Raw genomic sequence first — 26,400 nt, 5'->3', positions numbered from 1 at the left:
TAAGGTAAGGGCATGACTACGCCTACATGACCACGGCGCCAGCTGTCGTAATATATAACACGGATGTAAGAAATCAAAGCAGAGCTTTAAACAAATATCGTGGTGAGAGGTTCAACATTCGTCGAGGAGGCTTCTTCATAGAGCGCACTTTATAGTACCTGAAATGGAGAGTTATGTTTGTAGAAGAACCCTTTATTCGGCGTAGGCGGCCTCAAGGCATACAATAATAAACGCACGTTGGTACAAAAGGCGTAGAATCCACGATCTGTGGGAAACTATATTATGCGAAGAATTTCGCAGGTACCTGGGTATCCAGTATTTTGGGGAGTTTCGCAACACGATGTATGGCGCACTAAAGTGATCCTGCAAAGTGAGTAGTTATGTAGGTGGGTAGCGAGAATGCGTGTGTGTGACGACAAGGGCATGACGACAACCACGCTGTAGATTATCGCATCACAGCAATGGCACGATGTATATTGCCACGACGAACTTGGTGACATTCAAGTTGCGCGCCCTTTGTATTGGACACTGTGCACGCCGTACAGTGGTGTTGTTCAGCAACAACAGGCCGCGATCTTCGTGGCACGGGCAGCCAGTTGGACCCGGCTCGCATGCGCCACGCGCACGAGGTGTCACGCGAGGAGAAAGAGGAAGACGGTTCGAGGCCAGCTTCACGACCGCAGTGACTTTTACTTGTGGGCACAAGCTCGTCCTTAATAAATATTGTTGTTTTATTAACGTCGTTACATTTCTGGTGGAGGTGCTGGGTATGAGTCGAAGCCCCACGAACGAAAGTCAGCGTAGCCCCGACAACCAGCGAGTCCATCCCGTGGACCTGACACCTGTACACCAGCGGACAAGCCACCGTCTTGGAGGTGACTCACCCGAATTCGGCCCTCATATCTTCATGCCAAGAGAAGCTCAGACAACGGACGCCGCCACAATGACTACCCAGGTAACACCGGCACAGCTAGTCGTAAGCCAACCTCGCAAGCCGCCAACATTCCATGGTGACTCGTTCGAAGACGTGGAAGAATAGTTGGAACTGTTCGATAGAGTGGCGAGCTTTAATGAATGAAATGAGAGACAGAAGCTCCGTAACGTATATTTCGCTTTGGAGGACTTCGCAAAAACGTGGTATAAAAACCACGAACCCTCTTTGTCCTCTTGGGAGGAATTTCGACAACTGCTAGCAACGTACGCTACCACGGATCGTAAAGGCGGAAATCGCACTTCAAGCCAGAAACCGGCACACAAACGAGAACGTGGCAATGTACATTGAGGACATGTCCCGCCTGTTCAAGCGTGCTGATCCAACCATGAGTGAAGATAAGAAGCTGCGCCATCTCATGCGTGGAGTAAAGCAGGAAGTCTTCACACTTTTCGTTCGCAACCCACTGCGCACGGTCGCCGACTTCAGATGCGAAGCAACGGCCATCGAAGAGACGCTGGAACAGCGGGATCGGCAATACAACCGTGAGGCAAGCTGCGCACCTGCCCATGTCTTCGCTGGAGGCCTGCCAAATCACCTGGAAGCCCTGCGGGAGCTCGTCCGGTCAGTGATCAGGGAAGAGCTCAACAAGTTGCAGACACCTCAGGCTCCAACTGAACTATCTATCGTCGACGTTGTCATACTGACGAACGTCATACGGGATCCAGAGCGTGAGCCACAGTTGGCGCACCCCAACGTACGCCGACGTACTCAGGCAACCCGCGGTACACAGTAGTGGAGCAGCTGCGACGACCGTTCCCTACCCGCCGACAGTACACAGTGCACCTCGTCTACTGGAACCACCGGCTGCCTATCAGCCTTCAGCACGTAGTGCCCCTCGTTTTGTGGAACAAAGGCCCCGGAAAAGTGACGTCTGGCGTGACCAGGAGAGCAGGCCTAAGTGTTTTCGCTGCGGAGAAGCGGGTCACCTGTATAGGTTCTGCCCGTACCGTCAAGCTGGAATAAGGGGTTTTCCCTTAAGTACACCGTGCCCCCGAAACGGTGAACGACCAGCAGAGATCGAAGAATACTTTCCACGCGCCAAAGCCCCACTGCTCCTCGCCAACATCAACCTCCGGTCACTGTCGCCCATGCGCTAACGATCCCCTAGCCCACGCGCGACTTCAAGATTGCCTAGGCGTCGTTCAGCAAGCCCGCACCAGGAAAACTGAAGCAAGGGACCTGTGGAGGTGAGGCCGCTGATAACCAAAGTTACGAAGATCCTCCAACGCGGTTCCAGTGCGATGACGAGATAATTCCAGTAAACAGGTGCAGGAACGAAACGACTTGCGGTTGATAATGGATGGATGCGAGCTGAATGCCTTAGTATACACCGGCGCTGATTATTCGGTAATAGGCTTCAATATGGCGAAACACCCGAAAAACGTTGTGACACAGCGGACTGCAGAGCAGATACGCACGGCAGGCGGTCATCTTATTAGGCCCCTTGGCTGATCCACCGCAAGACTTACGATAAAAGGCTTCACTTACGTTTCTGACTTTATTTTACTGCCAGATTGTTCACGGGAACTTATATTGCGAATGCATTTTCTACAACCTAACGCCGCCATAATTAACCTACGTAGGTCCAGTGTGTTTCTCGACAGAACAAGCTATACCTGTGGAAGCATCGGAGGAGCGACGTCTTGCTGCACTGCGCGTCGTTGATGATGATGTAACTATGCCGCCACGCTGCAGTGTAATGGTTCTTGTGGAGAATGAAACATTTTACGACCACGAAGACATAGCGGATGGAGCTCCTCTTCAACAAAGCTATTTGCGTGGCTCGGGAGCTTGTTCCCTTAAGCGATGGCCGTGCAAATGTCACACTTACGAATTTCGGAAATGAATTCCAACACATCGCAAAAGGAACAGCTGTTGCCTATTTCCACGAGTTCTGTGTAGCGACAGAATTATGCAGCCTAACGACAGCGTCAACTGCCCTGCCAGGGACCTGCAGTGTCGACAGATCAATTACCGCCAATCCGAGACTCCCGGAAGCCCAAAAGAAACAGATATATGCCCTGATCAAGGATTTTTCCGAATGCTTCTCCACTTCCTCGAAGGTACGGCGCACGTCTGTTGCAAATCACACAATTATAACACAGGACGCCACCAGACCGGTATGCCAGCACCCTTAACGAGTTTCACCAAAAGAAAGGGAGATCATCAAGAAGCAAGTAGAGTAGATGCTTTCTGATGACGTTATTCAGCGTTCCAGCAGTCCATGGGCGTCTCCCGTAGTGCTCGTTAAGAAAAAAGACAACACACTTCGATTCTGCGTCGACTACCGTAAATTGAACAGCGTATCCAAGCGGAATGTGTACCCCGCCCTTCCGCGTATCGACGATACCTTAGATCGGCTCCGATCTGCAAAGTTTTCCTCCTCCCTGGATCTCAAGAGTGGATATTGGCAAATAGAGGCGGATGAACGGGACCGTGAATACGTAACCCCTGATGGCCTCTACGAAATTAAAGCACTTCCATTCGGCCTTTGTTCCGCGCCCGCAACGTTTCAGCGAATGATGGGCTCTGTGCTCGGAGGATTGATATAGCAGTCATGCTTAGTGTATTTGGATGATGTGGTCGTATTTTCCACCACATTTGAACAACATCAAGAGCGCCTGCGACTAGTATTAGAAGCTATTCGCGCAGCAGACTTGACAATTAAGCCGGAAAAATGTCAATTTGGCTTCGATGAACTTCGGTTTCTCGGACACGTCATCAGTGCTGAAGGCGTTCGGCCAGATCCCGAAAAGACAGCAGCTGTTGCGAGGTTCCCGACACCCACAGACACAAAGTCAGTGCGACGTTTCTTGGGTTTATGCGAATACTACAGAAGATTTGTGGAAAACTTTTCAAAGATTGCTGAGCCCCTTACAATACTGACAAGAGAAGATCAACCTTTCATGTGCAAAAGCGAACAAGACCCCTTTGACGCGTTAAGGAAACGCCTACAAGCTTCTCCAATCCTTGCCCATTTTGATGGGACAGCCGACGCTGAAGTTCATACCGATGCGAGTAACGTCGGCCTCGGTGCCATAATAGTGCAGTGGAATAACGGCCAGGAGAAAGTAATTGCTTATGCCAGCCATAAACTCTCGAAGCAGAGGCAAACTACTCCGAAACCGAGAAAGAGTGCCTTGCAGTCATTTGGGCAATATGTAAATTTCAGCCCTACCTCTATGGTAGACCATTCAGAGCAGTCAGCGATCACCATTCGCTTTGCTGGCTGGCGAATCTGAAGGATTCATGCGGACGACTAGCAAGATGGAGCCTTAGGCTTCCAGAGTATGACATTACTGTCGTATACCGTTCCGCGAGGAAACACAGAGATGGAGACTGCTTGTCACGCACACCCGTCGAGACAACTGCGTCAGAAGAAGAGGATTTCGCGTTCCTTGGCATTGTTGACGCATCACAAATTGCTCAACAACAACGAGATGACCCGGAATTGCTCCCACTTATAAAGCACCTGGAGGGACTCGACGTTCAACTCCCGCGTATTTTCTCTAGAGGGCTATCCTCGTTCTGTCTGCGAGGAAGTGTCCTCTACAAAAGAAACTTTGAGAACACCGAGACAAAGTTTTTACTTGTCGTACCCATGTCTAGGCGAGAAGAAATTTTGCATGCATGTCACGATGAACCGACGTCTGGACACATGGGCGTGAGCCGTACAGTTGCCAGGATTCGTCTGAAATACTACTGACCGAAGTTATTAGCATCATTGCAGCACTATGTCAAGACTTGTCGCGAGTGTCAAAGGCGCAAGACTCCATCCGTAAAACCGGCAGGCCTCCTCCAGCCAATAGATCCACCGATCGCCCCATTCCAACAAGTCGGTATGGACCTCCTTGGAACCTTCCCAACATCATCTTTAGGCAAAAAGTGGATAGTTGTGGCCACGGACTATCTGACCTGTTGCGCAGAAACTGATTCCCTGTACAATGCAACGGCTGTCGAAGTTGAAAAATTCTTTGTCCACAATATCGTGCTCAGGCATGGCGCTCCCACAGTTGTTATTACCGATCGTGAAACGGCCTTTACTGCGGACCTAATGAAATGCTTGTTGCAAATGGCACATACTTATCATAGGAGCACTACGGCATACCACCCTCAGACAAATGGTTTAACTGAACGCCTCAACAGAACACTTGCTGACATGCTTTCGATGTATGTCGACGTTGAACATAGGCTATGGGACGAAATTTCGCCGTACATCACCTTCGCATATAATACGGCCGTTCAAGAAACAACACGAGTCGCCCCGTTTGAACTTGTATTCGGCCGCGCAGTAACTACATGGATGCTATGTTGTTGTTAGATGAAGAAAACAATAACTCATCTGACCTAGACGATTTCTTGCAACGAGCCGAGGAGGCACGACAGATGGCAAGGTACCGAATACGCCGCCAAAAACGCATCGACTCCAGCCGGTACAACCAGCGCCATAGTGAAGCTCATTACCAGCCCGGTGACAAGGTATGGGTATGGACCCCAGTGCGACGCCGTGGACTGTCTGAAAAGCTTCGGTGCCGATACTTCGGCCCTTACGAAATACTTCGTCGTGTAAGCGACGTCACTTACGAAGTGAAATCCGCCCCACACGAGAGCCCCAGACGGCGCAACTCCACGGAAGTTGTGCATGCTGTCCGCATGAAACCTTACCAGGAGAGGTCATGAACAAAAAAAAAAAAGGACAGGATGTGGACGGATGTAATGCAACGCCCACAGGAACCCCTACTTCCTCTCACGCATCGGGCCGATGCGGTAAGGAGGGGGATAATGCCGCGACAAACTGGGTGACATTCAAGTTGCGCGCCCTTTGTATTGGACACTGTGCACGCCGTACCGTGGTGTTGTTCAGCAACAACAGGCAGCGATCTTCGTGGCACGGGCAGCCAGTTGGACCCGGCTCGCATGCGCCACGCGCACGAGGTGTCACGCGAGGAGAAACAGGAAGATGGTTCGAGGCCAGCTTGGAGAATACGACTGCCGGGGATTTCTTCACGACCGCAGTGACTTTTACTTGTGGGCATAAGCTCGCCCTTAATAAATATCGTTGTTTTATTAACATCGCTACAATATGCTTGCCATTCGACGCGAGCCTGTGATATAGCGAGTTTTGGCCACTACAGAGGTAGTGGACGAACGTAAGCGAGAGAAACACCGACTGTTACGTCAAACGCGACTACTTGGTATACAGTCGTGGGTGTATATGGCTATTTCTAGCCATTGTTCCAAGACAATGATGACATTTATACTTAGGCTCAGAGATGTCAAAGCTTCATTTACCTGGCCCATCTTGAATTCCGTACAAGGTCGCGCCATTCATACGTAGCGTGGGGTGGTACAAGAAAACGACTGGGCAAAGTGGGCCGGTGCCGGAATAGCGCACTCGAACACACTAGTTGAAAGCGCGAGCTGTCACAAGGAAAGAAAACGAGAAAGTGGCCCGAGGTGCACGCGGTGCGATGGTGCAATCTAAGCGTGCTTTCTTATGCACTCTGATTTTATTGCAGATATGTGACCGCACTTAGGTTTTACGTTAGAGCACCTAGGTAACTGGATTTCGTGTTGCTGTGTTTATGAGTTGATTTTCAGTTTTAGTGTGGCATTAGTCTACTTTTGAGACTGAACCTAGTGTTTTTATGATTTGGTGTTGACTTTAAGCTTTAGTCTGGAATTAGTGTACTAACGTGATTGGGCTTCTTGTTATGATTTGGAGTTGGCTTTTAGTTGTACACTGTAAACGGAAATAACTCCCAGGTGGGAGTGTAATGCTTGTCCTCTAGCGACCCCCCCGTTGGGAGTTTATTATGCTGCGTGTGATCGGAGTAGAATTTTTACTCCGTGCGAGCAGAATCATTGCGTGGAACCATTGTAGTTTTTTTCTGTCTTTTTTTCATTTTTTGCTTTGCAATTGACGGAGTTTTTTCGGAGTGCAACGGGAGTATAAAAAAGGTACCGCGTTAGTTCGCGTGAAGATATTTATATGCAGGCGCTACTGTGCAAATTTCCAAATATACACACAAGACCGCGTTAAATTCAACGAAGCAAGTCGATGAAACCACATAAATCATGGCATACATAAACATTTCAGAAACGCACATGCAGAACTTTGAAAGACATCCGACGTACACGCGATACTCAAGAAGCAACGTTGCCAGTATATACAGCTACGATACTGGGTGCCTCAAAACCGCCTAGGGAGCAGCTGTGCTGTTTCAGAATTACGACTCACATGGCCGTTTATACGAGATCTGCCTCTCTGAAATTAACAGAATACCTTAATCAACACAAAACTGGTAATTCAGAATAGTGGGAGAAAAAGATAAAGGCGTAATTTTTCAAAATTTGCACGCCATTCTGTGAGTGCTGAAGTGACTTCGCACGCTGCCGGCGTTCGCGACCGAAAAGTTGTGCGTTAGTTAGAGTAAGGAAGAAAAACGTAAGTGCGACTGCTTCATAGCAAAATTAAATTTTTGCGATATAGTGGTAGCGTAGCAAGAAATTATTACGTGTCCCATGCTTTCCATGCCATGCTTTTCCAAACCAATTCATGCTTTTTCAGGCAATTCTGCAGTCCTTTGGTACGGCGTGACGACCACAGGTATCTGCAAGACGTCTCTAGAGCCAAAGCTGTCGATTGACGTATCGATGGGTGATGACAGCGAAAACGTGACGAGAACCTATTGTGTGTTCAAAAAACCAGGTGGAAGGGGGGGGGGGGGGGGGCAGGGCCACTGCGCGCTGCTTATCCTTCTGTGGAGCTTCCATTTAGTTGGTGCCATGCGGAGGGCCATCACAGCTGCGTTATTCTGGTTCTCTTAAGGCTATTTGTAGCATTCGCTGCCCTGCATCAAGCTGGTGGGGGAAGATGAGATTACACCTGTAGGAAATCTTTGGGGAAGCGAGCGAGAAGCAGCGACGACTGCGTACTCGTTCATAAACCCACGTAAATTTGCTGTTACATCATTTCATATAATTTTCGTGCCTGTATGTTCATTGTAGTTTGGTACACAATTTCTAACACTTAAGAACGGTTTAGGGGCACGTTAAGACACCTTACAAGCCATGTTGAGGTAGCATGACACCGCACTATAGCGCTGTACGGACGTGCAGCTACTTTCCTCACGACCACCTCAAGCAACGAACTCAAAGTACATGATATAAAAAATTTATGCTCACCAAGAATGCGTGCAACAGAATGCGCAGGGTCATGCTTCTTTTTGCTGTCCTTCATGGTCGAATGATGAGGCTTTACATAGCTGGAAACAATCGTCTGACTTTGACTCAAGAATTGGTCCATTGCCGAAATGCAAGAAGCGATCCGCTGTGGTACGAGCTCATAGCTCTCAACATCCGAAGACATTGCGCGGTGGAACAAGCCGACATCACTAATGGGACCCCACTGGATAGCCAGCCCTGCAAAGACAAAAGATGGCATCGTTGATTTACCTTGGTCTACTAGATAGTTTCTATCTAAAAGGAAGCATTAGCTTGGAGTCAACTCCAAACTCCTATTCATATACATGTAAAACGTAGATGTGCTTTTATGAGACTATCGCTAGACGGCGCAGAATGAAATTAATTGCCTTTGAACGAGAAAGTAAAATTATACGTGCGGTGCAAAAATGTTTGATTTCAGGACAAAAGTGGTTGACTGCCTGTGTGTCCAATGTGCTGTGTTTGTTCTAGTGTTTCCCTGCGCTGAACCACATTTATTCAAAATGTACCAACAAGTCCAAATCACCCCCTTCTTTTGTATGTTTACTTGACGGCTTTAAAAAAAGAAAGGCATGAATTTCACCCTAAATTCCCTAAATTGCTACGTTTAAAAAATGTATCGGCGCACAATCAATAATCCTGCCTAAAACACAGATATCGCAGTTCTGTAAACTGCCTATTTTGGAGGCTCAAAGCAGAAAGTTGAGAGTGTTCATGAAACGCGCTAAAGACGAACACGACAGGATGAAGTCAGAATTGGAGCCCGTCCTCTCGTATGTGTTCCTGTGGTCTTCGTCTTTAGGGCCTTTTATGAACACTGTCATGATGAACCAACTCGCCCAAATGAAGGTATTGTTGCGAAAGATTGATATATAAATTTTCCTGTGAAATTGTAACGTCTTTGAAGGTTTTGCAAAAGTCTGCGTCATAATTTAAATGCGTGACGTTTTCTTGCGATAGCAACTATATGGACACTCCATGTGTTTTCTTGTCGTCGGCATCACCATGGGCGTGAGTTTCCGTATCAAGGTCGAGAGCAACAAAATCGTCGCCCGGCTTTATGCTGTATGCTGTACCGTATGCTGTACGTGCGAGTGAAAGCTTGCGAAGGTGAGGCGGTGATGGCGGCTTCATCTCACGCACGAAAGCAAGGCTCCGAGGGGAGGAATGGGGGGGCGCGTTTTACTTCGGGCGGCCGCGCAAGCCTCCCGAAGCAGCTATATCTTGAAAGCCAGCTGCGATGTGGATACAGTTCGCGGCTTTTGCATTCATGTCAGATGCAGCACGAAGGTCACTTTACGCGCTGTTTCCGCCGCGCTGTCTGACTCCAGCGTTTTGACAGCGAGTGTGCGCGGTCTTAGCATGAGATGTGCTCATGTTTGCTTGTGTACATGTGACATCATGCTTGTTAACTTAGTGTGCCTATGTTTACAAGTTTATACGGCTGATAAAATTATTGTCGCTACTTCGTATAGCTGTCCACTAATTTGCTACCGCAATCGATGTATTGCCTTTTCTGCGAAACTGCACCTTTCTCTATGTGCTTCAGAAGGGTGTATAATACATTAACTTTGTCAGCTTTAAATGCATCATTTAATGCAGTTGAGAGAATTGTAATAGGCGCTTTATTGCTGAGTTACCTCGTTTTCAACCACAAATTACAGTTTACTTTTTGATTTTTCAATATTTACCAATTTCTGTACCCACGGTAATAGCATGGATGAGCAATATACTTTTCAAAGACTAGCTTATCGGTTTTCCTTTTAAATGCAAGAAGTCTAATTAAATTTGGTGCAGTACTTGCCGTTAGAAACTATTTCTTTGTTCCCGTGTGTTCAGGTTGAAACTACCATACTGGAACTTCCTGTTAATTCTCATAAAATAGAAACGTTTCACGTTGTGTGCATTTAAAATACAAAGTATACATGACAATAAGCACGGATAGGCGGGCGAGATGATTCGTATATATATATATAGTTCGCACTTTAGTCGTCGTCGTCTTCGGCAGCTGGCTACGATGCCGCTCGAAATGCCAGCGTTCCCACACTGCCGCCCCTCTGCGAAGGCGCTGACGCTACTGAACCACTGCCAGTGTGTGCGCTGATTTCAGTCTCAAATTCTTTACGTCAATATATAGCGAAATGAAAAAAAAACGTATACAGCCGCACTGAAACTTCAAATTAGAGAGTATCGTAATCGTCGGACATTTTCTTTAACTCGTAATTTATATTTGGCGCAGCTGTTCATGTGGTTTGAAGTTAACGTTGGTAAGAAAAGCAGATTTATTTATTTTTTTTTTTTTATTTATTTATAAATACTGCGATCTTAAACAAGATCTTAGCAGCGTGGTACACGAGTAAGTTCACGAAACAATATAAATACAAAAATGGGGAATTGTACTCAAAAATTCTTCAAACAAGCGCTTTAAACAAGCGCTTCACACAAGCGCAAAAAACAGGCACAAAAAAAAGAAAAAACACAGGCGCAAAAACAAGCGCTTTAAGGTTACATCAGCGATACTTCCCAATCACACAGTAAAACAGTGCTATCACTGACAATGTCAGCAAGTGCAAAAAAAAAAAGAAAAAAGAAAAAAGTTAAAGATATGTTTCGAAAAGTGATAATGAGTCCTGTGTTACAGTTCAGTTACAGTTCAGTTACAGTTACAGATGGGCAGGTGATCGTGAAGATCTACCAGGCTGATCGTGAAGAACCAGTTCTTCAGGAATCAGAAACTTCGTCGGAAATGCTTCGAATCGTCACTTCAAAGAGCCAACGTAGCGAAACGGCCCTCGTCGAGAAACGTGCGGTATGATCGGTGCTTGTATGTCCGAATTTGAGATTGTGCTTCTAGGACATTCAGAGATAAATTACAAGGATGAGACTTGGCATATGAGTCTTGCTGCAAGGGCTGTTGCAGCAGGCGGCCACGCAATACGAACAGCAGCGATGGTTTCTCAAAGCTGTTTCCGGCTCACTAAAAACTAAGAAACCAGAAAGGGAAGAGATTAAGCCTGATGGTTTCGATGGGCCTTCCAACGCAACCAACTTGTGGCTCAGATTTTATGAATACACATGCTTGCAGAACCAGTGAACTTTATCGGAGGACAACCTATGTAACATGCGCTGGTTTTCGTAGAGCAATGCCACCAAATGGCATTATAACATTTGATACGCAACCTAATACCATAACCCATGGTGCAACTTGAAAGATAGCTTTCTTTTCGCTTTCCAGCGAAATACGATTCACAGATTGGACGAGGAAATAGCTTTATGATAGAGAGAATAGCTTAATGAAGGTTGATGATCGCCTAAAAAGGCATAATAATATGTCACTGAGCAATAAAGTGCATCGCGAAACGACAGAATATTTCACTACCAAGTTTGACCACGGTGAAAATATGGAAAATTTATACCTTTTCAAGTCAACCTTCTATACGTTAAAATGATGGTAAATGGATACAGCATGGAATCACTGGTAGAGACAGGAACATCAGCAAGGCTGTCAAATCTAGAACTTGTCTAAGCGAGCAAGGTATATGAAGGAAGAATAGTTAGGGTTTTCAGCTGTGATCGGAAATCTAGACGCTTGCAACACTGGCCGGAAGTAGAATTGGGATTTGGTGGGTATCATGTGAACGTGGATGCTCTTGTCATGCCGATTGTTGACTTCGTGATTATAGTATCTAGACCTAATATAAAGTGATTGAAGATGATGTTTTCTTGGAGAGGTGAAATAACCATTGACGGGTTAACATATGCCTAATGCGTGTTGAATTGTAAATGCACATTGAAGAGCTAAAGGCACTGATGAGGTACCGACAAATTTTCCGGAACTTATTTATGTGGAGACGTACCCACCAGCTGCAGATGTATTTAATGTACTTTTTAAGCTTCGTGGCACCGCAGTAGTGAGTAAAAAGCCTGTCAGTCTCTCCCACGCGAAAAAAGGACCTGGCTATAGGCAGAATTCTAGAAAATGCTAAATGTTGGTATTGTAAGACTTTCAACATTCTCCTTTGCGTCACCAATCACCGTAGTACTGAATACGATTGGTCATTTCGCGTTTGCACAGATTACTGGTAGATGAAAGGGCAGACTGATTTCTCTCCTTTTCTTATACCTTGCAGAGACGAGATACTGAATGAAACTGTGGGAATAAAATTCATTCTCGCGGATCTACTTAAGAAAGAAATACTGGCAGGCGCCACTACAAGAAGACTACAAGCTGTACACTGCTATTGTTGTGGTGCCTGTCGATGTGTACGAGTACAGTCGTTTTCCATTCGGTTGGGGGAATTGTGGAGCTTGGTTTCAGAAAATGATGAATGAGATTCTGGATGAGTTCTTGGGAAACTTTTGGAAGGTATACATTGATGATATCATCATATGCACACATACAAGAGAAGAACATAAAAAATACCTATCGTGCATAAGAAACCCTCAGCAAGTCAAAGTTCTGAATTAACAAGACCAAATTTTTGAGACTGATGTTCTCATGTTTCCTTTCTGAAACACAAGAGTTTCAGGGCAAAACAACCAAAGAAAAGTTCTACAAAGGATGCAGAAGCTTGTTAAGCACTGCGACTTTAACACAATCCGCGTTTTCCTTAGACTCGCCGGTTATGTCTGCCAGTTCATGGACGGTTACGCTGCAAAGATACTATGCCTCACTAAGCTCAAGAAAAAGGAGGTGCCCTTTCGGCAGAGTGCAGATTTCAAGAAAATGTACCAGTACCTTGTTGAAGTTATATCGTAGGATGCTGTGCTTACGCTACGTGACTGAAGCGAGGCTTTCTAACTCTGCATGGGCCGTCATAAGACGGTGCGGGAGCCATTTCATATCAACGATACACAAAAGAGTAGCGAGGACGGCAACTGGAAGTGATTGGATATTATAATTCTATGTTCCCAAAGCTCAAGAACATTACACAACTACACAAAAAAAGGTCCTGACTGCTGTGATGGCACTGAGGTGTTTCAGAAGTTACATAGACGATCGCCACTTTCGGGTTTTACTGACATCCGAGCCTTAGCAAACCTCCAGGGATTAACCCAACTTAAGGGCACGGTGGCGCATAAGATTAGTGAAATACAACAGTTCACTTTTGATGTAAGCTGTCGACCCAGTGATACGCTCTCTGACGCAGATGCTCTTTTCAGGCTCCACATCCCAGAAGTGAACACATGTGCTCAGGGTCACGTGTACACCTCGCCGGAAAGCACCAAAGACTTGACTTGCGATAATGGCAAGTTTTGTGAGCCAAGAAACTTGGTGCCAAAGGTTTGAGGAGTTGTACCATGACAGTCAGCAGTCAGGAGAGCGGGTTAAATAAAGCAAAACGTATTGGAAGACAAAAAGCCGATTGACGTGGAGAAATACAAGACAAGAAATAAAAAAAGAATATCCAAACCCGTGACCAGTAACAGATTAACAAAGCCAAGTACACTTGTCTGCAACGAATGAACTTGACATCGTTAATCCTTCCCAAGTACCATCTGAAATCATTCACGTGGATTTTGCCGAAATCAAACAGCGAGGCTAGGGAGTTAGTAAGACTGAAGCATTCCTTGATGTCACAGATGCACACGCATGACAGCTGCAAAACCGGGAAAGGGAGATGTAAATTACCTTCTGATGTTACTGGAGTGAAATATGTTAGAGAACACCAAGGTGGTGGCATCCGGCAATGGACTAGCTTTTAGGAGGAAGCTCTAGCAATGCACCTGTGATAAAGGAATTAGGCTTAGGTTTGCCTAACCTCATCAACAAAAATAAAACGGCCTTGGTGAGAGGCCCATTCGGGACACCAAGGCATTCGTCCCAGCATATGTATGTTGTCATGTTATATTATTGTGTTTACTATAACTGCTATTGTGGCTAACCTCGTATTAATGGTCATTACTGCGTCGTTGCGTTAAAATGCTTTCATTGTACCGATGCCTTTTTTTTTTGCTTCCTAATTCCTCACGAATATGTCACGACATTTCCTAATGTTGTCCTTGGTGTCGGTGTTTGTTAGCTTCTTACAATATGACTATACATATATATATATATATATATATATATATATATATATATATATATATTTATATATATATATATATATATATATATATATATATATATATATCATGAGAAGCCAACAAACACTGACACCAAGGACAACATAGGGGAAATTACTTGTGCTTAATACATGGAATAATGAAACGATAAATTAATGGAAGTTAAAGTGGATGAAAACACAACTTGCCGCAGGCGTCACGAGAACTTGATCTTTTTGGGTGAAGGCAACTGGTCAATAAACCCACATATGCTACCTGAAGGCATCATTGTAGCCGGATTAGAGACCCTCGTTATGTAATAAACGAGAAGAAAGGGGGTTAACCGAGGGGCCCGATTTTTATTAGTCATATCATCAGAAGCCAACAAACACTGACGCCAAGGCAACATAGGGGAAATTACTTGTCTTTAATAAATGGAATAATGAAACGATAAATTAATGGAAATTAAAGTGGATTAAAAAACAACTTGCCGCAGGTGGGAACCGCACCCACAACCTTCGCATTTCGCGTGCGATGCTCTACCAATTGAGCTACCCCGGCGCTGTTTCCCCATCCACTTTCTTGGCTATTTATGTGGCCTAGTAGAACCTTGGGAGTGTGCCTTCAGGTGGCATATGTGGGTATATTGACCAGTTGCCTTCACTCAAAAAGATCACGTTCTCGTGACGCCTGCGGCAAGAAGGAAGTTCCACGTCCGCCGCCAAGGTCTGTGAGTGGTGGCGCTGGCTGACACTATGACTAATAAAAATCGGGCCCCTCGGTTAACCCCCTTTGTTCTCGTTTATGTATATATATATATATATATATATATATATATATATATATATATATATATATATATATATATATATATAATATTGTAAGAAGCTAACAAACACTGACACCAAAAACAACATAGGGGAAGTTACTTGTGCTTAATAAATGAAATAAAGAAAGATAAATTAACGGAAATTCAAGTCGATGAAAAAACACGTTACGGCAAGTTGTTTTTTCAACCACTTTCATTTCCATTAATTTATCGTTTCTTTATTTCAGTTATTAAGCAGAAGTAACTTCCCCTATGTTGTCCTTGGTGTCAGTGTTTGTTGGCTTCTTATATGAGTAATAAAAATCGGGCCCCTCGGTTAACGCCCTTGCTTCTCGTTTATATATATATATATATATAATATGCATGAGCCTGAATTATGTCCACTGCAGAACGCAGGCCTTTCCCCTGCGATCTCCAATTACCACTGCCCTGCGCCGAGCGATTCCAACTACTGCCCGCGAATTTCCTAATTTCATCGCTCCACCTAGTCTTCTGCCGTCCTTGACGACATTTCCGTTCTCTTGGTACCCATTCTGTAACCCTAATGGTCCAATGGTTATCTAACCGGCGCAATACATGACCTGCCCAGCTCCATTTTTTCTTCTTGATGTCAACTAGAATATTGTCTATACCCATTTGCTCTCTCATAGAAACCGCTCTCTTTCTGATCTCTTAACATTATGCCTAGCCATCTTCGTAACATAGCTCTTTGCGTGGTCGTTAACTTGTTCTCAAGCGTCTGTGTGAGTCTCCAAGTCTCGGCACCATATGTCAGCACTGGTGAAATGCACTGATTGAACACCTTTTTCAATGATAATGGTAAGCTTCCAGTGAGGAGCTGACAATGTCTGCCGTATGCGGTCCAGCCCATTTTTATTCTTCTATGAATTTCCTTCTCATGATCACGGATCCCTGTGATTAATTGACCTAGGTAAACGTACGCCCTCACAGACTCTAGAGGCTGACTGGCGACCCTGAACTCTTGCTTCTTTGCCTGGCTATTCATGATTATCTTTGTATTCTGCATTTAATCTTGGACCCCATTCCTACACTCTCTCTGTTAAGGTCCTCAATCATTTGTTGTAACTCGTCTACGTTGTTGCTGAATAGAACAATGTCATCGCCAAACCATAGTCTCCCTTTTTGTGGATTAGTATATTGCTTGCATTCTTCTAGTTTTCTAGGAGCCTTGCAGTCGATATACAGCTCGTATAAAGCGCTGCCAGTTTTCCAATCGCTATGTCTCCTCCATCTTTGATTAAATCGACTGCTATTCCATCTTCTCCTGCCGGTCTTCCTCGTTTCATCTCGTGTAAGGCCCATTTGACCCCATCGCTAGTTCTAGGAGGTGGTTCTGTCTCCTGTACATTGCTGTTTCTAACGCAGGTATTCTGACTCTTCCCTATATTCTACAGGTCAGTATAAAAATAATTCCGGTGCTTTTACTATACTTTCGATATTGCCGGTGACCTTACTCCGCTTATCTTTCAGTGCATACATCTTGGTTTGTCCTATGCCAAGTTTCCTTCTCACTAATTTCAGGCTGCGTCCGGTTTTTCCGACTTCTTCAGTCTTTCTGACGATATAGTTTCGAATATCACCTATTTTCGCCTTGTTGATCAGTTTTGACAATTCCGCGAATTCTATCTTAGCTCTTGAGTTCGACACTTTCTTTGTCGTCAATTCTTTGTCGTTTCATTATTAGGTCATTTGTTACTTGGGAGAGCTTGCCTACTGGTTGCCTTCGTGCCTTGCCTCCCACTTCAATTTCTCCCTCTGAAGCCAGCCTAGTTACGGTTTCATTCATTACGTCAATGTCATCATCCTCTTTCGGTCCTAAGTTTGTATATTAGTTTGCAAGTACCAGCCGGAATTTGTCTGCTTTTGCCCTTGCTCCCTCTACCTTGACCTGTTTCTTCTTGACCAATTTTGCTATTTCGCTCTTCAAATTGAGGTAAACCCTAGTCCTCACAACCCTGTGATCACTGCACCTTACTCTACCTATATCTTCTGCATCCTGCACTATGATAGGGACGGCATCATCATCATCATCATCAGCCTAGTTACGCCCACTGCAGGGCAAAGGCCTCTCCCATACTTCTCCAACTACCCCGGTCATGTACTAATTGTGGCCATGTTGTCCCTGCAAACCTCTTAATGTCATCCGCCCACCTAACTTTCTGCCGCCCCCTGCTACGCTTCCCTTCCCTTGGAATCCAGTCCGTAACTCTTAGTGACCATCGGTTATCTTCCCGCCTCATTACATGTCCGGCCCATGCCCATTTCTTTTTCTTGATTTCAACTAAGATGTCGTTTACCCGCGTTTGTTGCCTCACCCAATCTGCTCTTTTCTTATTATCCCTTAACGTTACATCTATCATTCTTCTTTCCATAGCTCGTTGCGTCGTCCTCAGTTTCAGCAGAACCCTTTTCGTAAGCCTCCAGGTTTCTGCCCCATATGTGAGTACTGGTAACACACAGCTGTTGTACACTTTCCTTTTGAGGGATAGTGGCAACCTGCTGTTCATGATTTGAGAATGCCTGCCAAAGGCACCCCAACCCATTCTTATTCTTCCAGTTATTTCAGTCTCCTGATCCGGATCCGTGGTCACTACCTGCCCTAAGTAGATGTATTCCCTTACCACTTCCAGTGCTTCGCTACCTATCGTAAACTGCTGTTCTCTTCCGAGACTGTTAAACAATACTTTAGTTTTCTGCAGATTAATTTTCAGACCCACCCTTCTGCTTTGCCTCTCCAGGTCAGTGAGCATGCATTGCAATTGGTCTCCTGAGTTACTAAGCAAGGCAATATCATCAGCGAATCGCAAGTTGCTAAGGTATTCTCCATCAACTTTTATCCCCAATTCTTCCCACTCCAGGCCTCTGAATACCTCCTGTAAACATGCTGTGAATAGCATTGGAGATATCGTATCTCCCTGTCTGACGCCTTTCTTTATAGGGATTTTGTTGCTTTCTTTGTGGAGGACTACGGTGGCTGTGGAGCCGCTATAGATATCTTCCAGTATTTTTACATATGGCTCATCTACACCCTGATTCCGTAATGCCTCCATGACTGCTGAGGTTTCGACTGAATCAAACGCTTTCTCGTAATCAATGAAAGCTATATATAAGGGTTGGTTATATTCTGCACATTTCTCTATCACTTGATTGATAGTGTGAATATGGTCTATTGTTGAGTAGCCTTTACGGAATCCTGCCTGGTCCTTTGGTTGACAGAAGTCTAAGGTGTTCCTGATTCTATTTGCGATTACCTTAGTAAATACTTTGTAGGCAACGGACAGTAAGCTGATCGGTCTATAACTTTTCAAGTCCTTGGCGTCCCCTTTCTTATGGAGTAGGATTATGTTAGCGTTCTTCCAAGATTCCGGTACGCTCGAGGTTATGAGGCATTGCGTATAAAGGGTGGCCAGTTTCTCTAGAACAATCTGACCACCATCCTTCAACAAATCTGCTGTTACCTGACCCTCCCCAGCTGCCTTCCTCCTTTGCATAGCTCCTAAGGCTTTCTTTACTTCTTCTGGCGTTACCTGTGGGATTTCGAATTCCTCTAGGCTATTCTCTCTTCCACTATCGTCGTGGGTGCCACTGGTATTGTATAAATCTCTATAGAACTCCTCAGCCACTTGAACTATCTCATCCATATTAGTAACGATATTGCCGGCTTTGTCTCTTAACGCACACATCTGATTCTTGCCTATTCCTAGTTTCTTCTTCACTGTTTTTAGGCTTCCTCCGTTCCTGAGAGCCTGTTCAATTCTATCCATATTATAGTTCCTGATGTCCGCTGTCTTACGCTTGTTGATTAACTTAGCAAGTTCTGCCAGTTCTATTCTAGCTGTAGGATTAGAGGCTTTCATACATTGGCGTTTCTTGATCAGATCTTTCGTCTCCTGCGATAGCTTACTGGTTTCCTGTCTAACGGCGTTACCACCGACTTCTATTGCGCACTCCTTAATGATGCCCATGAGATTGTCGTTCATTGCTTCAACACTAAGGTCCTCTTCTTGAGTTAAAGCCGAATACCTGTTCTGTAGTTTGATCCGGAATTCCTCTAGTTTCCCTCTTACCGCTAACTCATTGATTGGCTTCTTGTGTACCAGTTTCTTTCGTTCCCTCCTCAAGTCTAGGCTAATTCGAGTTCTTACCATCCTGTGGTCACTGCAGCGTACCTTGCCGAGCACGTCTACATCTTGAATGATGCCAGGGTTCGCGCAGAGTATGAAGTCGATTTCATTTCTAGTCTCACCATTCGGGCTCCTGCACGTCCACTTTCGACTAACCCGCTTGCGGAAAAAGGTATTCATTATCCGCATATTATTCTGTTCTGCAAACTCTACTAATAATTCTCCTCTGCTATTCCTAGAGGCTATGCCATATTCCCCCACTGACTTGTCTCCAGCCTGCTTCTTGCCTACCCTGGCATTGAAGTCGCCCATCAGTATAGTGTATTTTGTTTTGACTTTACCCATCGCCGATTCTACGTCTTCATAAAAGCTTTCGACTTCCTGGTCATCATGACTAGATGTAGGAGCGTAGACCTGTACAACCTTCATTTTGTACCTCTTATTAAGTTTCACAACAAGACATGCCACCCTCTCGTTAATGCTATAGAATCCCTGTATGTTACCAGCTATTTCCTTATTAATCATGAATCCGACTCCTAGTTCTCGTCTCTCCGCTAAGCCCCGGTAACACAGTACATGCCCGCTTTTTAGCACTGTATATGCTTCTTTTGTCCTCCTAACCTCACTGAGCCCTATTATATCCTATTTACTACCCTCTAATTCCTCCAATAACACTGCTAGACTCGCCTCATTAGATAGCGTTCTAACGTTAAACGTTGCCAGGTTCAGATTCCAATGGCGGCCTGTCCGGAGCCAGGTATTCTTAGCACCCTCTGCAGCGTCACAGATCTGACCGCCGCCGTGGTCAGTTGCTTCGCGGCTGCTGGGGACTGAGGGCCGGGGTTCGATTGTTGTATTCATATAGGAGGTTGTGGCCAAGTACTGCACCAGGGTGGCCAATCCTGCTCTGGTGAGAGAGTGCGTTACCGGTTCTGGTCACCGGGATCAGGCCGCACTCCAGGCCTGTTTGTGCAATTTTCTCAACACACAGTTTTTTTTGTATTTTCCGGTGGAGAATTGCGCGGCACCGGGATTTGAATCACGATCCTCTTGCACTGGAGACGGACACTCTACCGTCCCCGTAGGAGTTAAATTAAAAATTAATTTATGGGGTTTTACGTGACAAAACCACTTTCTGATTATGCACGCCGTAGTGGAGGACTCCGAAAATTTCGACCACCTGGGGTTCTTTAACGTGCACCTAATTCTAAGTACACGGGTGTTTTCGCATTTCGCCCCCATCGAAATGCGGCCGCCGTGGTCGGGGTCCGATCCCGCGACCTCGTGCTCAGCAGTCTAACACCATAACCACTGAGCAACCACGGCGGGTCCCGCAGGAGTTGTACGCCTCATTTAACCTACAGTGGTGCCCTATTTGATCAGTCAAGGTGGACCAATCTGAGCTCGGTTATACCGCATGGATGGCACTCGGCTAGTGAACCTGGTATTTATGACCTGCACATGTGAGGCCATACATATTTGAAGATATATATCTTTCTTTTTTTTTTTAGGAGGGTTCCCGTACAGTGATAAAATAAAGGAAAAGACATTAAAAGAAAGAAAAAAAAGAAAGAGAAAGGGGCGAAAAAAAAAGGAACAAAACAGGTTATTTGAACCCGTGACCCTTCGATGTTGCCCGGAAAGATAGCTCAGTCGGTTGGTTTGTCAGGCCCCAGGCTACTTTCAAGCGCCACAGCTCCTGCTCCGAGCCTCACACTTACGTGGAAAGGGACTGACATTCTCCGCGATAGTCGGTTTTTGCTGATTACGAGTGGTTGGAAGGCATACTTTCTAGGAAAAATGGCCGCTCGAGGAGAAGAGCGAACTCGAGCGGCTTTAGAGGCTAGGAAAACTGCCTTAAAATATTTAGACTTGAGGGAAAGCTTCGTTAACAAACTATAACACGGCAATCAGCACTCGAATACGACGAGAGAAATTACTGAGACGTGGAAAATTCCCTTGAAAAAAATCTGGTTTGCGAGACAAATTCTTGTATGTATTGAACCTCTTAAAAGATGAGGGGGGAAATATGCGCTCACCGAGAGGGCATCGTCAGGACGAGACCACCACAAGGCACCTTACAGAGATGTGGAGAGCTTCGCGGCCGGAACGAAGCCTCCCCTCTCCGCCGGCCAAGAGGGGAAAACGCGCTTTCCGATCGCTCAAGCTTGCGCGGACAAAGCATAACTCTAGCGTCTAGGAAAAGCTTAACCAGGTGCGATGGCGGCACGCATAGCGTGGGAAGCTAGCCGCCAGAATAACTATACCAAGGACTGCAGCTGACGAGGGCGAAATACCTTCGTGTAATTATAATAACACTAATAGGACTACTTTCGAAAGATAAAAAAAAGGAAACGGCCCAGAGGGCTATACTACGAGAGCTATGACTGATAGTTTCTCTCTCTCTCTCTCTCTCTCTCTCTCTCTCTCTCTATATATATATATATATATATATATATATATATATATATATATATATATATATATATATATATATATATATATTCATCTCATCTATGGGATCGCATGCGCGCGCTGTTGCTTTGTCTGCGTGTAGTAGTTAAGAGAGTCAGTTTAAGGACGGAGAAGAAGAAAGGAAAGAAAAGCAAAAACTGCAGCGCCGTGGTTTTAAAGCGCACCCGTGGTTGAGAAACGGAATGCGATATAAGCGTGCGTAGCCATGATACGCACACGACAAACTGCCTTAAAATATTTAGACTTGAGGGAAAGCTTCGGTAACAAACGATAGCACAGCAATCAGCACTCGAATATAATTATAACCCTAATAATAATTGTAAATATTCATCTCATCTATGGGATCTAATGCGCGCACTGTTGCTTTGTCTCTGCGTGTAGTAGTTGAGAGAGCCAGTTTAAGGGCGGAGAAGTGGGAAGGAAAGGAAAGTCTCTGAAGCAAACTTGCAGCGCCGTGGTTTTAAAGCGCAACCGTGGTAGAGAAACGGAAGGCGATATAAGCGTGCGTGGCCATGATACGCACACGACGAACTGCCTTAAAATATTTAGACTTGAGGGAAAGCTTCGTAAACAAACTATAACACGGCAATCAGCACTCGAATACGACAAGAGAAATTACTGAGACGTGGAAAATTCCCTTGAAAAAAATCTGGTTTGCGAGACAAATGCTTGTATGTATTGAACCTCTTAAAAGATGAGGGGGGAAATATGCGCTCACCGAGAGGGCATCGTCAGCACGAGACCACCACAAGGCACCTTACAGAGATCAATTCAATTTCATTTGTTGTTTCGCCATTAGCCTTTTTCAGGTCTACTTTCTGTTGCTACGATTACTGAAAAAGGTGTTCTTTATTCGAAGCTTATTCCTTTCTGCGAATTCTACCAGCATATCTCCTCTAGCGTTCGTAGAATAGATGCCATATTTTTCAACTGCTTGTTCTCCAGCCTGCTTTTTCTTCACTTTTGTATTGAAGTCGCCCATTGATATAGTATACTGAGTTTCCACTTTTCTCGTCCCTAATGCAACATCTTCATAAAACTGATCTACATCCTCATCGTCGTGACTGGATGTTGGAGCGAAGGCTTGTACTACCTTTAATCTATACCTCTTATTAGGTTTTATGACGACTACTGCTACCCTCTCATTAATGCTATAGAATTTGTCAAGTTTGGCTGCTATGTCCTTATGAATTAAGAACCCTACCCCGTATGGTTTCTTATCTGGGAGACCTCTATAGCAGAGGACGTGCCCGTTATTCAGCAATGTATAAGCTTCACCAGCTCTTCTTTCTCGCTGATGCCGCTGATATCCCAAACAATGTCTGAAAGTTCCTAAAAAAATCTTGCTAAGCTAGCTACACTCGACATAGTTCGGCTGTTAGAGGTTGGTAGGGTCAGTTTCCATTGGTGGCCTGTCCGGACCCTGAGATTCTTAGCACCTTCTGCTGCGTTGCAGGTTTGACCGCCGCCTTGGTCAGGTGCTCCGCAGCTGCTGGGGACTGAGGGCCATAGATTAATTGTAGGAATCATCAGGAAGGTAGTGGCCGAATACTGCAGCAGGCATGGCAATTCCTTATCTGGCAAGGCACTGTCGTTGTTCAAGATTAGTGGGCCTTCCTAATTTGGTTGTAGCTGGATTAGCATAGCCCCACTCACTCTCGGCATCTTTTGCCGGTGTCAGGTGTCACTCCAAGCCTGCTGATGAATTGTACCTAAAGTAAAGTGGATGAAAACGCGGGACTTTTTTCACAGGGGGACTTCCTTGTGCGTGCTTTGCCTCCGTAGCTTTCCTTCATAGCCACACAAAGTTGTGCGCGGAGATAGTGCAACGAAACATGGTTTCGCGGGTATGTCTGTTAACTGAAGTTGAACAGCAGGTAGTAACGGGACTACTTTTTGACGATGGCATGATTCGCAAGTGGCCATGTAACAGCGGACGGAACATGAAAGGCCTAGCAACAAAAATGAAAACAACGCCGGGCGCGCTCGTAGGTGCGAGATACGCCAAGGTGTCTGGCAGTAGGTCCTTGGTGAATTTTGGTGAAGACACTGAAGTGCCTTCCCCAATCTTCACGAAGGTCACGACAATGAGGAGGTCAGGTCCGCCAGGCTGAAAATTACGGCGGTATAAGACAGCCTCCTACCAGACACCGGGAAAAGCAATCTGTATTCTGGAGCAGGCGACCGTATTTGTAGATGAGATAATATGAAAACTATTGTAACCACAGACTCCAGCGACCAAGCCGTCTGGCAGGATGTTTTAGAGAGGACCGCCAACAGAGCACATGTTGGTCGGTAAATTCAAAAAATGGTCAACCGTATAAGCAGGGACGGTATTTCTCAACCGCACAAAGCGACCCATGCATTCTCGCTTTTTAACGGAATAATTGCGTCATGCGCTTTATTAGAGGTGGTTACCGTAGCCGATGACGGGGCCATGACCACGGTGACGTTTGGCTAGTACGGCACTGCCTCCATGGCCACTTGCGTCGGTCCGGGCCTCGGTAGGCACTGCCAGGTCATAGCGGCCATGTATCGGGGATGTCTAGAGAGGGCTGATCAGGGCCACACGAAAAACGAGCGTCTTGCCTCAAAAGCTCAGTGTGTGGGCTCGCCATGTCCGCAAAATCCTTCGCGAAGCGGCGGAAGTATGAGCATAGCCTTAAACAGCTGCGGACGTCCTTAGCAGATCAGCTAATGGATAATTTTTTTCACTTCGCAGATTGTTCTCTGGTCTGTTAGTATAGCAGTAGCGTATAACACGACGAAACACTGTGATATGACGGGGCAGGCAGTGGCTTTTCGACGACTTCAGCAGCAGTCCGACCCAACGAAAACATTGAGGACGACTGAGAGGTGTTCTATACACGTTTCGAAAGTTGGTTAAAAAACAATGATTTCATCCCAGTCCAAGTAAGAAAAACATGGGGACCAATTAAAGCCTCCGAGGAGACAGTCTATTATGCGCTCTAAGTTGGCAGGGGCGTTACTAAGTCCGAATGACAGGCCCTTGAATTGGTAAAGGCAGTTAGTCGTTGCAAATGCCGTTGTTTCACTGCCGAAATATTCCACGGCAATATGCCAGTACCCGGAGCGTAAGTCGTTGAAGAAACAGCGGGCACCATACAGGCGGTCAAGGCCATCATCAATACACTGCAGGGGCAAGACGCCCTTCTTTGTAACTGTCTTAAGGTGCTGGTAATATATACAGGATCGCCACGTGCCGTCTATCTTTCTAACACGGCAGGTGCTGCCCTTGTACAGTTGGACGCAACTTCGAAGCACTTGAACCGATGCATCTGAGGTTACAGATTGCGAGACGAAGTGCATCAATTAACCTTAGCTTACTACATTTTCCAATAAATCGAGCTTACGAAACTTCGAACGTGGAAACTTCACAGCATGGCATGCGTGTAAGCTGATTTTGATGTTTTCTTTTTTGTGCGTGTGTGTGCCTCATCTAGACCTTTTTCGTGTCGATTTGAACTCTTGTTTATTCTTTCTTTTATTCTTTTAGTATTTGATTAATACCGCTCTTTTGTTTCCCTTTTTCTTTCTTTTCTGCCACATTTGTTTTTGACAGGTAAAAATGGCGTGTTTGGAGAAGGATAAAAGAGTAGGAAGCCAGCGCCGTATTTTGTACCTGCTATTGTATCGTGGCTTATCATTGCATTGTTAATCTGTCATTTCACACGTATGGATGTAGACGGATCAGCTTACCGGGTAGCCCAGCTGCAGCTCGACGTTCGCAGATGCGTTCCATAGCGGAGTTAGCATAGCCGTAGTTGCACTGACCGATGTTGCCCCGGCAGGAGGTGAGCGACGAGAAAACGACGAAGTGGTCAAGCTCTGGGCACAATGTGCGGGACAACTCATCCAAGTACCGGGTGCCGTCGATCTTTACTTTGCATACAGCTTCAAAGGTCTCGGCTGTCTGGTTCTCCAGAAGCGCGTCGCGAAGCACCTGGCGGGAAACAAGAGTATGTCGAGATTTAAAGTGTCCGGCTGGTAGCTACATCCTTCAAGAAAGATGCAAGCGTTATGGGGACCTGTCTAGCTCACTTCATCTCTTCGCTTAATTCGGTGTAATGTGTTTCCAATCGCATTGAGTTGGTCACACATAAACAAATCACTCGTCGAGGTATCATCAAATTTTTGTAGAGAAGGCACATGGGTGATATAGAATAAAATAAAATTTGGCCTCCGCACTACACACAACACTGACGACGTCTGTAGTGCATCCTTTCGCGCGTGCTATATTTTTGCTGTGCTAATATGCATCATGTAAAGACAATACAGTTTGTTGGCCATATGAACCTCAACTCTGCCAACTCTGCCAATAACTCTGCCAACCTATACGATAAATCCCGTCCATAGTTTGCTACTGTCACGTTATTCTGCATGGTCTTTAGCTTAGGTGGCACACCATATATGTAGTAATCGTTACTTAAACTACTGTGATTAGGGACATTTCCACATTAATTCGTTTGACAGAAAGCCAGATTAATCACTAAAGTGTACTTTCAGGCGTCAGTTTGCTTAGCGTAGGCAACTGGGCTAGTTGCTTGTGACCAACATTATTGAATATCGTTCCAGCTCACAAATACACACGGCGGAGCAGATATATACTGCTATATCTGTTATATACAAGGTTTTTGCTTTCGTGCTTAAAGAGCGACTATTTA

General features: G+C 45.5%; 1 protein-coding gene across 1 annotated transcript in view; it reads right to left on the bottom strand.

Moving 5' to 3' along the window:
- LOC126524387 (fatty acid synthase-like) overlaps positions 1–26,400 on the bottom strand; it is a 270,389-nt gene that overhangs the window by 20,011 nt on the left and 223,978 nt on the right. Inside the window, exons 22-23 of the mRNA XM_055067059.2 lie at positions 25,436–25,679; positions 8,183–8,419 (exon numbers count right to left, since the gene is read on the bottom strand). Coding sequence (XP_054923034.2) covers positions 8,183–8,419; positions 25,436–25,679 — 481 coding nt within the window. The remainder of the gene's footprint in view (positions 1–8,182; positions 8,420–25,435; positions 25,680–26,400) is intronic.

The sequence above is a fragment of the Dermacentor andersoni genome, chromosome 3, assembly GCF_023375885.2.
Source record: "Dermacentor andersoni chromosome 3, qqDerAnde1_hic_scaffold, whole genome shotgun sequence".
Classification (NCBI taxonomy): domain Eukaryota; kingdom Metazoa; phylum Arthropoda; class Arachnida; order Ixodida; family Ixodidae; genus Dermacentor; species Dermacentor andersoni.
The sequence above is the reverse complement of the archived record's forward strand: the minus strand, read 5'-3'. Positions and strand labels throughout refer to the sequence as shown.